Source organism: Salmo salar, chromosome 16, assembly GCF_965601325.2.
Source record: "Salmo salar chromosome 16, fSalSal1, whole genome shotgun sequence".
In the NCBI taxonomy this organism is placed as follows: Eukaryota; Metazoa; Chordata; class Actinopteri; order Salmoniformes; family Salmonidae; genus Salmo; species Salmo salar.
This window is the reverse complement of record NC_138306.1, coordinates 53,580,892-53,598,510: the sequence shown is the minus strand read 5'-3', so window position 1 is coordinate 53,598,510 and position 17,619 is coordinate 53,580,892. Positions and strand designations below refer to the sequence as shown.

General features: G+C 49.3%; 1 protein-coding gene across 1 annotated transcript in view; it reads left to right on the top strand.

The window, feature by feature from the left end:
- The window catches only part of LOC106574165 (calmodulin-regulated spectrin-associated protein 2), a 97,192-nt gene that overhangs the window by 53,391 nt on the left and 26,182 nt on the right, over positions 1–17,619 (top strand). Inside the window, exons 4-6 of the mRNA XM_014149833.3 lie at positions 65–145; positions 14,391–14,535; positions 15,245–15,384. Of these exons, the coding sequence (XP_014005308.1) occupies positions 65–145; positions 14,391–14,535; positions 15,245–15,384 (366 nt within the window). The remainder of the gene's footprint in view (positions 1–64; positions 146–14,390; positions 14,536–15,244; positions 15,385–17,619) is intronic.

The window sequence follows — 17,619 nt, the reverse complement described above, 5'->3', positions numbered from 1 at the left end:
CAAAGGTCATGGAAGCCCTCCAATTAACAAGATAATGAACTTTCTCTCTCTGTCTTTTAATCAGGTAAATGAGTATTTGAAGGATATCATTGGTCAGGAGCGGAGGAGAGAAAGGCAGAGTGCTGAGCCTGTTGGCAGGCCAGGGGTGAGTGTCGTCTCTTCTCTTCTCAGGCCTTCTTTCCTACCCACTCCACTTCATCTTTTTATTCTGGTTTTAGGAACATCTTCTACATTTGAATGACCAGGTCTTACAGTTAGATATGCACTTTCAAATTCAATGTATGCATTTAATCATTGATTTTGTTCAATACACATTCAAAACTGTTGAATTTGAATTAAATTTTGGAATACAAATGGAAAATTATTGAATTCAAATTCAATCTCTGCTGTCACTAATATCATTCCATATTTAAGCCTCAATGTTTATATTTTATGTTATAGCAGCACCAGGCAAGCTCATTGTCAACATGAACAGCATGATATTTCTGTGCAATGCTCAGCTTGGTCCCAGATCTGTTTGTGGTGTCCTGCCAACTCCTCTGTTTATTGTCATGCCCCATTGGCACAAACTGATTTGGGACCAGGCTACTTTCTCTCCTGTACTTGCTTCACACCCCACACAATGAAAAATGTTACGTCAAGTCCTTTCAATGCTACTTACAAGGCAAGTCATTTAGTCATTTAGACACACAGGTCAAATACGAAGCAGACTACCTACCTATGAGTTGTTGCGTCTAGCTAGCGTGTTTTATAAAATATGCTACGTGAGGCTTCTCTAATGGCCTATGACAGGTTGATGTGCCAGCTGAATCATGCTCTTTGGCTCTGAACAATCATGTCATCAGGCAGGCTGGTTCAGTTTTATGGTTGGCTGAGCAGAAGGGTTGACATGGTAACATGGCCTCTGACACAGCACAACTGGCAAGTGAGGGAGAGAGAGATGATGTCATCTTCTTTCCCTCCTCTTCCCTCATCTCCTCCCCTTCTTTCCCTCCTTCTTTCCCTCATCTCCTCTCCTTCTTTCCCTCCTCCCCTTCTTTCCCTCATCTCCTCCCCTTCTTTCCCTCATCTCCTCCCCTTCTTTCCCTCATCTCCTCCCCTTCTTTCCCTCATCTCCTCCCCTTCTTTCCCTCATCTCCTCCCCTTCTTTCCCTCATCTCCTCCCCTTCTTTCCCTCCTTCTTTCCCTCATCTCCTCTCCTTCTTTCCCTCATCTCCTCTCCTTCTTTCCCTCCTTCTTTCCCTCATCTCCTCCCCTTCTTTCCCTCATCTCCTCTCCTTCTTTCCCTCCTTCTTTCTCTCATCTCCTCTCCTTCTTTCCCTCCTTCTTTCCCTCATCTCCTCTCCTTCTTTCCCTCATCTCCTCCCCTTCTTTCCCTCATCTCCTCCCCTTCTTTCCCTCATCTCCTCCCCTTCTTTCCCTCCTTCTTTCCCTCATCTCCTCTCCTTCTTTCCCTCATCTCCTCTCCTTCTTTCCCTCATCTCCTCCACTTCTTTCCCTCCTTCTTTCCCTCATCTCCTCCCCTTCTTTTCCTCCTCTTCCTTCATCTCCTCCCCTTCCTCTCCTCTCGCCCCCATCCCATCCAACATCTCTCCTCTCTTCTTTGCGTGACCATCTAGACATGTTTTATCAGCCTGTCCTGGTCGTAACCCATGTCATGTCAGCTTGTCCTGGTCTTAACCCTGCCATGTTAGTGTGGCTGGGCCTGCCAGAACATCCAGAGGAGGGAACAGTCTGCGTCACAACCCCTTTAGTGAACCTGTTCTATGGAGAGAGAGAGAGAGAGAGAGATTACATCTCTAAAGGAGTCTTGAGAAAAATCTTGGATATTGTTCTCTGGAGGCAATGTCACTGATGTCCCACCAGAATGTGCCTGCAGAGACCTGGCATGAAGTGTCTGTGTGTGTGTGTGTGTGTGTGTGTGTGTGTGTGTGTGTGTGTTCCCCACTCCACCCTGTCTAGAGGCGAAGATAGCTGCTGTTTGATGCTGATGTGAGCTGTCAGTGTACAGAGGCAGTCTCCTGCTCCCCAGCATGCCTGAACTGAATACAACTGTCCCAGAGCTGTCCCTGGGCTGGAAACCCATTGGTCCCAGAACAGAGCTGTCCCTTGGCTGAACACCCATTGGGGACAGACAGGACAACACTAACGGCAGGGATAGGGAGAAGGAGAAACAACAAGAACATCATCAACAACTTCAACAGTAGCAGCCCTAACCCAGGGCCACTCACAGACTGTGATGATCTGATAGAACTCAGCTCTTCATTTGCCAGCCACTGCTAGGCTCCAGCCACTGCTAGGCTCCAGCCACTGCTAGGCTCCAGCCACTGCTAGGCTCCAGCCACTGCTAGGCTCCAGCCACTGCTAGGCTCCAGCCACTGCTAGGCTCCAGCCACTGCTAGAATGCTACTGCTAGGCTCCAGCCACTGCTAGGCTCCAGCCACTGCTAGGCTCCAGCCACTGCTAGGCTCCAGCCACTGCTAGGCTCCAGCCACTGCTAGAATGCTACTACTAGGCTCCAGCCACTGCTAGAATGCTACTGCTAGGCTCCTGCCACTGCTAGAATGCTACTGCTAGGCTCCAGCCACTGCTAGGCCCAGCTACTGCTAGGCTCCTGCCACTGCTAGGCTCCAGCCACTGCTAGAATGCTACTGCTAGGCTCCTGCCACTGCTAGGCTCCTGCCACTGCTAGGCTCCTGCCACTGCTAGGCTCCTGCCACTGCTAGAATGCTACTGCTAGGCTCCAGCCACTGCTAGAATGCTACTGCTAGGCTCCAGCCACTGCTAGGCTCCAGCTACTGCTAGGCTCCTGCCACTGCTAGGCTCCAGCTACTGCTAGGCTCCAGCCACTGCTAGGCTCCTGCCACTGCTAGGCTCCTGCCACTGCTAGGCTCCTGCCACTGCTAGGCTCCTGCCACTGCTAGGCTCCAGCCACTGCTAGAATGCCACTGCTAGAATGCCACTGCTAGGCTCCTGCCACTGCTAGGCTCCTGCCACTGCTAGGCTCCTGCCACTGCTAGAATGCTACTGCTAGGCTCCAGCCACTGCTAGAATGCTACTGCTAGGCTCCTGCCACTGCTAGGCTCCTGCCACTGCTAGGCTCCTGCCACTGCTAGAATGCTCTGCTAGGCTCCTGCCACTGCTAGAATGCTACTGCTAGGCTCCAGCCACTGCTAGAATGCTACTGCTAAGCTCCAGCCACTGCTAGGCTCCTGCCACTGCTAGGCTCCTGCCACTGCTAGGCTCCAGCCACTGCTAGGCTCCAGCCACTGCTAGGCTCCAGCCACTGCTAGGCTCCTGCCACTGCTAGGCTCCTGCCACTGCTAGAATGCTACTGCTAGGCTCCAGCCACTGCTAGAATGCTACTGCTAGGCTCCAGCCACTGCTAGGCTCCAGCTACTGCTAGGCTCCTGCCACTGCTAGGCTCCAGCTACTGCTAGGCTCCTGCCACTGCTAGGCTCCTGCCACTGCTAGGCTCCTGCCACTGCTAGGCTCCAGCCACTGCTAGAATGCCACTGCTAGAATGCCACTGCTAGGCTCCTGCCACTGCTAGGCTCCTGCCACTGCTAGGCTCCTGCCACTGCTAGAATGCTACTGCTAGGCTCCAGCCACTGCTAGAATGCTACTGCTAGGCTCCTGCCACTGCTAGGCTCCTGCCACTGCTAGGCTCCTGCCACTGCTAGAATGCTACTGCTAGGCTCCTGCCACTGCTAGAATGCTACTGCTAGGCTCCAGCCACTGCTAGAATGCTACTGCTAAGCTCCAGCCACTGCTAGGCTCCTGCCACTGCTAGGCTCCTGCCACTGCTAGGCTCCTGCCACTGCTAGGCTCCTGCCACTGCTAGGCTCCAGCCACTGCTAGGCTCCAGCCACTGCTAGGCTCCAGCCACTGCTAGGCTCCTGCTACTTCTAGAATGCTACTGCCACTGCTAGGCTCCTGCTACTTCTAGAATGCTACTGCTAGGCTCCAGCCACTCAGCTGCCCACTGCATTGAGACTAGGAAACACTGTCACCACCGATAAATCCACGATAATCGAGAAATTCAATAAGCATTTCTCTACGGCTGGCCATGCTTTCCTCCTGGCTACCCAAACCCCGGCCAACAGCTCCGCACCCCCCGCAGCTACTTGCCCAAGCCTCCCCAGCTTCTACTTCACCCAAATCCAGATAGCAGATGTTCTGAAAGAGCTGCAAAACCTGGACCCGTACAAATCAGCTGGGTTAGACAATCTGGACCCTCTCTTTCCAAAACTATCCGCCGCCATTGTTGCAACCCCTATTACCAGTCTGTTCAACCTCTTTTGTATCGTCCGAGATCCCTAAAGATTGGAAAGCTGACACAGTCATCCCCCTCTTCAAAGGGGGTGACACGCTAGACCCAAACTGTTACAGACCTATATCCATCCTGCTCTGCCTTTCTAAAGTAATCGAAAGCCAAGTTAACAAACAGATCACTGACCATTTCGAATCCCACCGTAATCCCATCCCACTCCGCTGTACAATCCGGTTTCCGAGTTGGTCACGGGTGCACCTCAGCCACGCTAAAGGTACTAAACGATATCATAACCACCATCGATAAAAGACAGTACTGTGCAGCCGTCTTCATCGACCTGGCCAAGGCTTTCGACTCTGTCAATCACCGTATTCTTATCAGCAGACTCAACAGCCTTGGTTTCTCAAATGACTGCCTCGCCTGGTTCCCCAACTACTTCTCAGAGTTCAGTGTGTCAAATCGGAGGGCCATTTGTCCGGACCGCTGGCAGTCTCTATGAGGGTACCACAGGGTTTAATTCTCGAACCGACTCTTTTCTCTGTATATTTCAACGATGTCACTCTTGCTACGGTTGATTCCCTGATCCACCTCTACGCAGACAACACCATTCTGTATACTTCTGGCCCTTCTTTGGACACTGTGCTAACAAACCTCCAAAACGAGCTTCAATGCCATACAACACTCATTCCGTGGCCTCCAACTGCTCTTAAACGCTAGTAAAACTAAATGCATGCTTTTCAACCGATTTGTTGCCTGCACCCGCCCGCCCGACTAGCATAACTACTCTGGACGGTCCTGACTTAGAATATATGGACAACTACAAATACCTAGGTGCCTGGCTAGGCTGTAAACTCTCCTTCCAGACTCATATTAAACATCTCCAATCCAAAGTTAAATCTAGAATTGGCATCCTATTTCGCAACAAAGACTCCTTCACTCACGCTGCCAAACAGTAAAACTGACCATCTTACCGATCCTCGACTTCGGCGATGTCATTTACAAAATAGCCTCCAACACTCTACTCAGCAAACTGGATGCAGTCTATCACAGTGCCATCCGTATTGTCACCAAAGCCCCATATACCACCCACCACTGCGACCTGTATGTTCTCGTCGGCTGGCCCTCTACATATTCGTCGCCTGACCCACTGGCTCCAGGTCATCTATAAGTCTTTGTTAGGTAAAGCTCCGCCTTATCTCAGCTCACTGGTCACCATAACAACACCCACCCATAGCACACGCTCCAGCAGGTATATCTTACTGGTCATCCCCAAAGCCAACACTTCCTTTGGCCGCCTTTCCTTCCAGTTCTCTGCTGCCAATGACTGGAACGAATTGCAAAAATCGCTGAAGTTGGAGACCTATATCTCCCTCACTAACTTTAAGCATCAGCTATCTGAGCAGCTTACTGATCGCTGCAGCTGTACACAGCCAATCTGTAAATAGCCCCTCCAATCTACCTACCTCATCCTCATATTGATTTTATTAACTTATTTCTACTTGCACATCATCATCTGCACATCTATCACTCCAGTGTTAATTTGCTAAATTGTAATTACTTCGCTGCTATGGCCTATTTATTGCCTTACCACCTCACGTCGTTTGCACACACTGTACATAGACTGTTTCTATTGGGTTATTGACTGTACAGTTGTTTATCCCATGTGTAACTCTGTGTTGTTGTTTTTGTCGCACTGCTTTGCTTTATCTTGCCCAGGTCGCAGTTGTAAATGAGAACTTGTTCTCAACTGGCCTACCTGGTTAAATAAAGGTGAACTATATATGTTTTTAAACTGTTAGGCTCCAGCCACTGTTAGGCTCCAGCCACTGTTAGGCTCCAGCCACTGTTAGGCTCCAGCCACTGTTAGGCTCCAGCCACTGTTAGGCTCCTGCCACTGCTAGGCTCCTGTCACTGCTAGGCTCCAGTCACTGCTAGGCTCCAGCCAGGATGCTCTGCTAGGCTCCTGCCATTGCTCAAATCAAATCAACGTTTATTTGTCACGTGTGCCGAATACAACAGGTGTAGACCTTACAGTGAAATGCTTACTTACAGGCTCTAACCAATAGTGCAAAAAAGGTATTAAGTGAACAATAGGTAAGTAAAGAAATAAAAACAACAGTAAAAAGACAGTGGAAAAACAGTAGCGAGGCTATAAAAGTAGCGAGGCTACATACAGACACCAGTTAGTCAGGGTGATTTGAGGTAGTATGTACATGTAGATATGGTTAAAGTGACTATGCATATATAATGAACGGAGAGTAGCAGTAGCTTAAAGAGGGGTTGGCAGGACACAATGCAGATGGCCCGGTTAGCCAAAGTGCGGGAGCACTGGTTGGTCGGGCTAATTGAGGTAATATGTACATATGTACATGAATGTATAGTTACTGTGCATATATGATAAACAGAGAGTAGCAGCAGTGTAAAAGAGGGGTTGGGGGCACACAATGCAAATAGTCTGGGTAGCCATTTGATTACCTGTTCAGGAGTCTTATGGCTTGGGGGTAAAAATTGTTTTAGCCTTTTTGTCCTAGACTTGGCACTCCGGTACCGCTTGCCATGCGGTAGTAGAGAGAACAGTCTATGACTGGGGTGGCTGGGGTCTTTGACAATTTTTAGGGCCTTCCTCTGACACCGCCTGGTGTAGAGGTCCGGGATGGCAGGCAGCTTAGCCCCAGTGATGTACTGGGCCGTACGCACTACCCTCTGTAGTGCCTTGCGGTCAGAGGCCGAGCAATTGCCGTACCAGGCAGTGATGCAACCAGTCAGGATGTTCTTGACGTTGCAGCTGTAGAACCTTTTGAGGATCTCAGGACCCATGCCAAATCTTTTTTGTTTCCTGAGGGGGAATAGGCTTTGTTGTGCCCTCTTCACGACTGTCTTGCTGTGTTTGGACCATTCTAGTTTGTTGGTGATGTGGACACCAAGGAACTTGAAGCTCTCAAGCTGCTTCACTACAGTCCTGTCGATGAGAATGGGGGCGTACTCGGTCCTCCTTTTCCTGTAGTCCACAATCATCTCCTTAGTCTTGGTTACGTTGAGGGATAGGTTGTTATTCTGGCACCACCCGGCCAGGTCTCTGACCTACATATAGGCTGTCTTGTCATTGTCGGTGATCAGGCCTACCACTGTTGTGTCATCTGCAAACTTAATGATGGTGTTGGAGTCGTGCCTGGCCATGCAGTCGTGGGTGAACAGGGAGTACAGGAGGGGACTGAGCACGCACCCCTGGGGGGCTCCAGTGTTGAGGATCAGCATGGCAGATGTGTTGCTACCTACCCTTACCACCTGGGGATGGCCTGTCAGGAAGTCTAGGATCCAGTTGCAGGGGAGGTGTTTAGTCCCAGGATCCTTAGCTTAGTGATGAGCTTTGAGGGCACTATGGTGTTGAACACTGAGCTGTAGTCAATGAATAGCATTCTCACATAAGTGTTGCTTTTGTCCAGGTGGGAAAGGGCAGTGTGGAGTGCAATAGAGATTGCGTCATCTGTGGATCTGTTTGGGCGGTATGCAAATTGGAGTGGGTCTAGGGTTTCTGGGATAATGGTGTTGATGTGTGCCATTACCAGCCTTTCAAAGCACTTCATGGCTATGGACGTGAGTGCTACTGGTCTGTAGTCATTTAGGCCGGTTGCCTTTGTGTTCTTGGGCACAGGGACTATGGTGGTCTGCTTGAAACATGTTGGTATTACAGACTCAATCAGGGACATGTTGAAAATGTCAGTGAAGACACTTGCCAGTTGGTCAGCACATGCCCGGAGCACACGTCCTGGTAATCCGTCTGGCCCCGCAGCCTTGTGTAAGTTGACCTGTTTAAAGGTCTTACTCACGTCGGCTACGGAGAGCATGATCACACAGTCGTCTGGAACAGCTGATACTCTCATACACGTTTCAGTGTTGCTTGCCTCGAAGCGAGCATAGAAGTGATTTAGCTCGTCTGGTAGGCTCATGTCACTGGGCAGCTCGCGGCTGTGCTTCCCTTTGTAGTCTGTAATAGTTTGCGAGCCCTGCCACATAAGACAAGCGTAAGAGCCGGTGTAGTATGATTCAATCTTAGCCCTGTATTGACGCTTTGCCTGTTTGATGGTTCTTCGCAGAGCATAGCAGGATTTCTTGTAAGCTTCCTGGTTAGTACTTCACCTTGAAAGCGGCAGCTCTACCCTTTAGCTCAGTGTGAATGTTGCCTGTAATCCATGGCTTCTGGTTGGGGTATGTACGTACAGTCACTGTGGGGCTCCTTCTAGGCTCCTGCTACTGCTAGGCTCCCGGCACTGCTAGGCTCCCGCTAGGCTCCCGCTAGGCTCCCGCTAGGCTCCCGCTAGGCTACCGCTAGGCTCCCGCTAGGCTACCGCTAGGCTACCGCTAGGCTACCGCTAGGCTCCCGGCACTGCTAGGCTCCCGGCACTGCTAGGCTCCCGGCACTGCTAGGCTCCCGGCACTGCTAGGCTCCCGGCACTGCTAGGCTACTGCTAGGCTCCCGGCACTGCTAGGCTCCCGCCACTGCTTGGCTCCCGCTACTGCTAGACTCCTGCTACAGTACAATGTTCACCAGACATATGTGCTTGTTGTTGAATGCACTCTGTTCCTGTAACAATGTTACTGGCACATTCTGTATGTGTGTTTTAGCCTAGATGACACACAGATTAAGTAAGGGTTATTAACCCCCCCACCCCACCCCCACCCCCATCAACACAGAATGCACACACATATATGCACGTACATACACGCACACCCTCTCTCCATTCTATCTCCTCTCTCCTCCTCTCCTCTCTCGGTCTCCCCTCTGTCTCTCTCTTTCCCTCTGTCTCTCTCCCTCCCTCCCCCGGGACTCTGACCTAGATACTAGCTCCAGTCGCTCCCAAAATCTGTCCCGCTCTTTGTGTCGCGGGTTTCGTTCAGGGCCGTGTACCCTCCACGGACAGATGTGCTGCAGTCATCGGGACAAAGAAAAGCTGACTAGGGTGACCCAGGTTTTATTTTAAGCTGCAGCACAGTATGCTGCAAAACCAAACAGACACTGATGGTCATTGCGAAGGCAATGGCAGGGCAGAGTAAAACACATAAGTAATCCTTTTAAGTTGCAAATCTGTGCAGGATAAATTGAACATGTCTTTTTGGACAGGAAGTGACAGAGAGCGAGAACAGGACAGCAAGTTGATTGATGTGGTGGACGGTTGGGATTAGGACCAAGCCGAAGGGCTCTGGGGTTTTAGTGGTAGTCTTGGCTAGCTCTATCTTTGCTGTGTGTTATCCCCAATTTAGCCCTCCCCTATAGCCCTCCCCCACAGCCTTCCATAGCCCTACCCTATAGCCTTCCATAGCCCTGCCCCACAGCCTTCCATAGCCCTGCCCCACAGCCTTCCATAGCCCTACCCTATAGCCTTCCATATCCCTCCCCTATAGCCCTCCCCTATAGCCCTCCCCTATAGCCCTCCCCTATAGCCCTCCCCTATAGCCCTCCCCTATAGCCCTCCCCTATAGCCCTCCCCTATAGCCTTCCATAGCCCTCCCCTATAGCCTTCCATAGCCCTCCCCTATAGCCCTGCCCTAATAGCCTTCCATAGCCCTGCCCTAATAGCCTTCCATGGCCCTGCCCTATAGCCCTGCCCTATATCCTTCCATAGCCCTCCCCTATAGCCTTCCATAGCCCTGCCCTATAGCCTTCCATAGCCCTGCCCTATAGCCTTCCATAGCCCTACCCTATAGCCTCCCATAGCCCTACCCTATAGCCTTCCATAGCCCTACCCTATAGCCTTCCATAGCCCTACCCTATAGCCTTCCATAGCCCTGCCCCACAGCCTTCCATAACCCCTCCCCTATAGCCCTCCCCTATAGCCCTGCCCTATAGCCTTCCATACCCCTACCCTATAGCCTTCCATACCCCTACCCTATAGCCTTCCATAGCCCTGCCCTATAGCCTTCCATAGCCCTGCCCTATAGCCTTCCATACCCCTGCCCTATAGCCTTCCATAGCCCTGCCCTATAGCCTTCCATAGCCCTGCCCTATAGCCTTCCATAGCCCTACCCTATAGCCTTCCATACCCCTGCCCTATAGCCTTCCATAGCCCTGCCCTATAGCCTTCCATAGCCCTGCCCTATAGCCTTCCATAGCCCTGCCCTATAGCCTTCCATAGCCCTGCCCTATAGCCTTCCATACCCCTGCCCTATAGCCTTCCATACCCCTACCCTATAGCCTTCCATAGCCCTGCCCTATAACCCTGCCCTGTAGCCTTCCATAGCCCTCCCCTATAGCCTTCCATAGCCCTGCCCTATAGCCCTGCCCTATATCCTTCCATAGCCCTGCCCTTATAGCCTTCCATAGCCCTCCCCTATAGCCTTCCATAGCCCTGCCCTATTGCCCTGCCCTATAGCCTTCCATAGCCCTGCCCTATAGCCTGCCATACCCCTCCCCTATAGCCTTCCATACCCCTACCCTATAGCCTTCCATACCCCTACCCTATAGCCTCCCATAGCCCTGCCCTATAGCCTTCCATCCCCCTACCCTATAGCCTTCCATAGCCCTGCCCTATAGCCTTCCATAGCCCTGCCCTATAGCCTTCCATAGCCCTGCCCTATAGCCTTCCATAGCCCTGCCCTATAGCCTTCTCGTACATTGTTGGGACATGCCAACCATAACACCTCCACACGCACACACATTCCCCATCCTCCTGTTTCCACCGTTACCAAATGTTCAGCCTGTTTTTATGCTGGGTTAAAAAGCACAACTTGAATAATTGAAAGCAGAAAATTTTAATTGGTTTGAAACCATCAAATTATCCCTTCTAATTAGTATTTGATCAGTAACATGGTTTAGGGAGACTTTTCAAGACCGACATGGATGTAGCTGAATAAGTTCTTCAGCCAATACTACGATAGTTGAGTGCGATCAACTGATTCACCCTTCAATGAGATTCTACCTTCTAATCATCTCCTTCACTAAGTGAGTCCTAGATAGGGCGCGTTGGTAAATTCACTCTGGCTAAGTGAGTCACATGTCTCTTATTTGAGAGCCTTTGATGTCATTCAGTCAGGGAATATAACAAACTGACCTTTCCATCAACTTGGAACTGCAACCTTCAAAAAATGTACTGTAGCTTAATTGTTTTTGCTACCGTTGACAGTTGGTCTTTGAAGAAAGCAGTCGCTGCCCAATCGGAGCAGTACTTACACGCTTGTCTTCAAAGTCATCTAATTCATAGTGTGATACTGGGCTGACCAGTAGCTTCGTTTTCTCAAACCTAGAAATCAAATCATATTTTATTTTATTAGTCACATGCGCCGAATACAACAGATGTAGACCTTACAGTGAAATGCTTAACTTACGATCCCCTAAACAACAATGCAGTGGTATAAAAGAGGGGACGGGGGGGGGGGGGGCAATTAGTCTGGGTAGCCATTTGATTAGATGTTCAGGAGTCTTATGGCTTGTGGGTAGAAGCTGTTAAGAAGCCTTTTGGACCTCCGGTACCGCTTGCCGTGCGGTAGAAGAGAGAACAGTCTATTGCTAGGGTGGCTGGAGTCTTTGACAATTTTTAGGGCCTTCCTCTGACACCGCCTGGTATAAAGGTCCTGGATGGCAGGAAGCTTGGTCCCAGTGATGTACTTGGCTGTTCGCACTACCCTCTGTAGTGCCTTGCGGTCGGAGGCCGAGCAGTTGCCATACCAGGCAGGGATGCAACCAGTCAGGATGCTCTCGATGGTGCAGCTGTAGAACCTTTTGAGGATCTGAGGACCCATGCCAAATCTTTTCAGTCTCCTGAGGGGGAATAGGCTTTGTCATGCCCTCTTCACGACTGTCTTGGTGTGCTTGGACCATGTTAGTTTGTTGGTGATGTGGACACCAAGGAAATTGAAGCTCTCAACCTGCTCCACTGTAGCCCCCTCGATGAGAATGGGGGCGTGCTCGGTCCTCTTTTTCCAATCATCTCCTTTGTCTTGATCATGTTGAGGGAGAGGTAGTTGTTCTGGCACCAAATGGTCAGGTCTCTGAACTCCTCCCTATAGGCTGTCTCATCGTTGTCGGTGATCAAGCCTACCACTGTTGTGTCCTCGGCAAACTTGATGATGGTGTTGGAGTCGCGCCTGGCCGTACAGTTATGAATGAACAGGGAGTACAGGAGGGGACTGAGCAAGCACCCCTGAGGGGCCCCCGTGTTGAGGATCAGCGTGGCGGATGTGTTGTTACCTACCCTTACCACCTGAGGGCGGCCCGTCAGGAAGTCCAGGATCCAGTTGCAGAGGGAGGTGTTTAGTCCTAGGGTCCTTAGCTTATTGATGAGCTTTGAGGGCACTATGGTGGTGAACGCTGAGCTGTAGTCAATTAATAGCATTCTCACATAGGTGTTCCTTTTGTCCAGGTGGGAAAGGGCAGTGTGGAGTGCAATGGAGATTGCATCATCTGTGGATCTGTTGGGGTGGTATGCAAATTGAAGTGGGTCTAGGGTTTCTGGGATAATGGTGCTGATGTGAGCTATGACCAGTCTTTCAAAGCACTTCATGGCTACAGACATGAGTGCTATGAGTCAGTAGTCATTTAGGCAAGTTACCTTAGTCCCTGTGCCCAAGAACACTATGGTGGTCTGCTTAAGACATGTTGGTATTACCGACTCGGACAGGGAGAGTTTGAAAATGTCAGTGAAGACACTTACTAGTCGGTCAGCGCTTGTTCGCAGTACACATCCTGGTAATCTGTCTGGCCCTGCGGCCTTGTGAATGTTGACCTGTATAAAGGTCTTACTTACATCGGCTGCGGAGAGCGTGATCGCACAGTCTTCCGGAACAGCTGGTGCTCTCATGCATGTTTCAGTGTTATTTGCCTCGAAGTGAGCATAGATGTAGTTTAGCTCGTCTGGTAGGCTCGTCTCACTGGGCAGTTCTTGGCTGTGCTTCCTTTTTTAGTCTGTAATGGTTTTCAAGCCCTGCCACATCCGACGAGCGTAAGAGCCGGTGTAGTACAATTCAATCTTAGTCCTGTATTGACACTTTGCCTGTTTGATGGTTTGTCGGTGGGCATAGCGGGATTTCTTATAAGCCTCCGGGTTAGAGTCCTGCTCCTTGAAAACGGCAGCTCTAGCCTTTAGCTCAGTGCGGATGTTGCCTGTAATCCATGGCTTCTGGTTTGGGTATGTACGTACGGTCACTGTGGGGACGACGTCATCGATGAAGCCAATGACTGATGTGGTGTACTTCTCAATGCCATCGGAGGAATCCCAGAACATATTCCAGTCTGTGCTAGCAGAACAGTCCTGTAGCTTAGCATCAGCTTCATCTGAACACATTTTTACTGACCGAGTCACTGGTACTTCCTGCTTGAATTTTTGCTTGTAAGCAGGAATCGGGGATAGAATTATGGTCAGATTTGCCAAATGGAGGGCGAGGGAGAGCTTTGTATGCGTCTCTGTGTGTGGAGTAAAGGTGGTCCAGAGTGTTTTTTTCCTCTGGTTGCACATTTAACATGCTGATAGAAATTTGGTAAAACAGATTTAAGTTTCCCTCTCTCTCTCTCTCGCTCTCTTTTTCTCTCTCTCGCTCTCTTTTTCTCTCTCTCTCTCTCTCTCTCTCTCTCTCTCTCTCTTTCTCTCCTCTCTCTCTCTCTCTCTCTCTCTCTCTCTCTCTCTCTCTCTCTCTCTCTCTTTTTCTCTCCTCTCTCGGCTACTGAAGTCTCCAAATAAATGGTACATGAAACTGGTACCTCTAAGTCAGCTGACCAGCGCTGGTCTTACCCTCCCCCTCCATCTGTCCGTTTCCATAGTGACTGTCTCTCACCGCCATCTCCATAGTAAATGTCATCATTCCACACATGAACGTCAACATGTAATTGCAGTTATTGGTGACGCTTTATTTTGCAGTTAACTCAGTTTCCATCCAGTTTCCCTGAATTAGATTAGGAGGTTACTGAACATGTGATTGAAGTATGGTGATTTTGTCTATTATATTGTTCGATATGATTACATTGTCATGTTTTGATGTCAGATGTAGTATTCTCATGGTCAGAATAATGTCAAACCTACAATGAGAGATACACTCCATTTTATATGGTGATGTGCATTCCTACATGTCTGTCTGTGTATTTCTTTGTCTTTCCGTGCGTGTGTGTGTGTGTTGTCCCATGGCGCTCCAGACTCGCTATAGGAAGGCGCAGCAGACTGTGGCCCAGCAGGTGCCCTGGATCCCCCCTGTCGATAACCTGCTGAAGGACACCACTGACGGCTGCGCCCTGGCCGCTCTGCTGCACTTCTACTGCCCACAGCTAGTCAGACTGCAAGGTACACCTCTACACAGGACCGTGGGGGTGGGGAAGGGGGTGTGTGTGTGTGTTAGAGAGGGGAGAGTGTGTGCATTTTGGTTCTTGATTGATATTGTTATTTTTCTGCATTGTTGAGAAGAGTTGACAAGCCAGCGATTCACTGTGACCAATAAACATTCATTTGATTTGATCAACACATGACCCTCTCCAGGTGCCTCACTGAGTCTGAAGGTGTTAGTGGCTCTCCTCTGGCTAGCCTTTCATGTCCCAGGAGGACTGAGTGAGCCATTAGTGATGAAAATCAAACCTCATAATCAACTCATCCTTAATCTCATTAACCTATTGATGAAGTGGATGGGACACACACACACACACACACACACACACACACACACACACACACACACACACACACACACACACACACACACACACACACACACACACACACACACACACACACACACAGAGAGAGAGAGAGAGCTCAGTACTGAACCCCACCAACTCAGAGTGATGATTGATTTAAAGATTCTGTTTACACTACGAAATGGCATGAGTACCTTGTGCACAACATCCAGTATCCTGATCCTTGATTGGTAAATCCCAGACAAGGAAGGGACAAATCCATCTGTGTTACTGCCTTAATCATCACAGACATTCACTTCCTGATTCACTTCCAAGTTGATTGGTGTAGCGCTTGTCTCTCAGATCCCCTTTGTCCTTGTCAGATATCTGTCTGAAGGAGCGTATGTCACTGGCGGACAGCCTGTACAACCTGCAGCTGGTGCAGGACTTCTGTCAGGAGCATCTGAACCGCTGCTGCCACTTCAGCCTGGAGGACATGGTGCACGCCTCCTCGTCCCTCAAAGTAAGTCCACATGGCTTTTAAATGATTCACTCTAGTACACCTGAAGCATGAATACCCTGTTCTCACTACCGTACTGTGCTGGTTCTGATACGAATACCCTGTTCTCACTACTGTACTGTGCTGGCTCTGATACGAATACCCTGTTCTCACTACCATACTGTGCTGGCTCTGATATGAATACCCTGTTCTCACTACTGTACTGTGCTGGCTCTGATACGAATACCCTGTTCTCACTACCGTACTGTGCTGGCTCTGATATGAATACCCTGTTCTCACTACCGTACTGTGCTGGCTCTGATATGAATACCCTGTTCTCACTACCGTACTGTGCTGGCTCTGATATGAATACCCTGTTCTCACTACCATACTGTGCTGGCTCTGATATGAATACCCTGTTCTCACTACCATACTGTGCTGGCTCTGATATGAATACCCTGTTCTCACTACCGTACTGTGCTGGCTCTGATATGAATACCCTGTTCTCACTACCGTACTGTGCTGGCTCTGATATGAATACCCTGTTCTCACTACCGTACTGTGCTGGCTCTGATATGAATACCCTGTTCTCACTACCGTACTGTGCTGGCTCTGATATGAATACCCTGTTCTCACTACCGTACTGTGCTGGCTCTGATATGAATACCCTGTTCTCACTACCGTACTGTGCTGGCTCTGATATGAATACCCTGTTCTCACTACCGTACTGTGCTGGCTCTGATATGAATACCCTGTTCTCAACTAGGCTGCATGCTTCACCACGCCAGCACAGTACAGCTCCTCGTGGCCTGGCTCATGTCAGTAGTGTGAAAAGGGTGTTACTGTACACAGAGTTAGGTCAACTTCGTGTTTAAAGGGTGCCATGTTGTCACCAAAAGTTCCAAGAGACTTTGCAAATAAAATGATCATTATGGAACGAAGACAGTCCAAAGAGCTAAGGACACTGGGTAAACCAGGAAAACGGACAGGCAGCTAGTGTGTGCAGTGTGTACATTTGTATTGTGTAATACAAAGCATGGTGGACAATGGGGATCTGTCTGATATGGATCTTGTCAACTCTGTCCTCACAAACCACAGCTCTGGTTTGTTGGAGTTAGATGTCTCTATTTTCTCTTCTGTTTATAGCCTTCCCCACCTCTCTCTCTCTCTCTCTCTCTCTCTTTCTCTCTCTCTCTTTTCACTGGAAGCTATTATATGGGTTTGTATTCCTGAGCAGAATGGATGGACACATGGTGTGTGTTGTTGTTGTCTCCTAGGCTGAGCAGAATGGATGGACACATGGTGTGTGGTGGTGTTGTCTCCTAGGCTGAGCAGAATGGATGGACACATGGTGTGTGTTGTTGTTGTCTCCTAGGCTGAGCAGAATGGATGGACACATGGTGTGTGGTGGTGTTGTGTCCTAGGCTGTGAACAGAGAGGGTGTTGATCACGTGTGTTGTTGCCAATGTATTGAGAAACTGGCGGGAAACAAACAGCTCTTCATTCACTATAGCCCAGTTTTCTGTATCCTTGTAGAGGATGGCCTCGGAAGTACTGTCCTGAAAACGGACTGTTTAGGCATGGGTTGTAGTAGAGCAGTACCCGTGTCCATAGGGGAGGAAAGGTGAGTTTGGGGTTGAGTTCATTAGGGCTGGCACGGTAGTTGTATAACCGTCTAACCAACGATTAAATGGATGAAGACCCGTGAATAAAAACAAAATCACCGTCATAACCGTTCTAATACATTCATTTCAGAAAATATATTTTTTTATCAAATGTTATTGGTCATGTACACATATTTTCGGAGATGTTATTACGGGTGTAGCGAAATGCTTGTGTTTCTGGCTTTATTTGAACGTAAATACTGTAAACAATTGTTTGTCTACCGGGTCATTCCACCCACGGCCGCAGGAAGTAGAGGGTGCTGAGTGTGCTGCAGCAACCCTTGAAAAATAGGAATAATAAAAAATATTTATTTATTATTATAATATTATTATTATTATTATTATTATTATTATTTATTATTGTTTTGCAAAAAAACAGACACTGCTGGTTGATCTTGAATCAGATCCTGAATAAGTCACTTTGGAGGGAATTTGATTCAGGGCTGCGTCCAGGCAAAACAGAACTTAGACTGAGTAGGCAGGTTCTACTGTATCTATCATGGTACTTGGATTGGGTTTATGCTAACCACAATACAATTTGATTTACAATAACTACATTCCCATTCAAGTCAATGTTCTATGTTGGGTGGCCCAG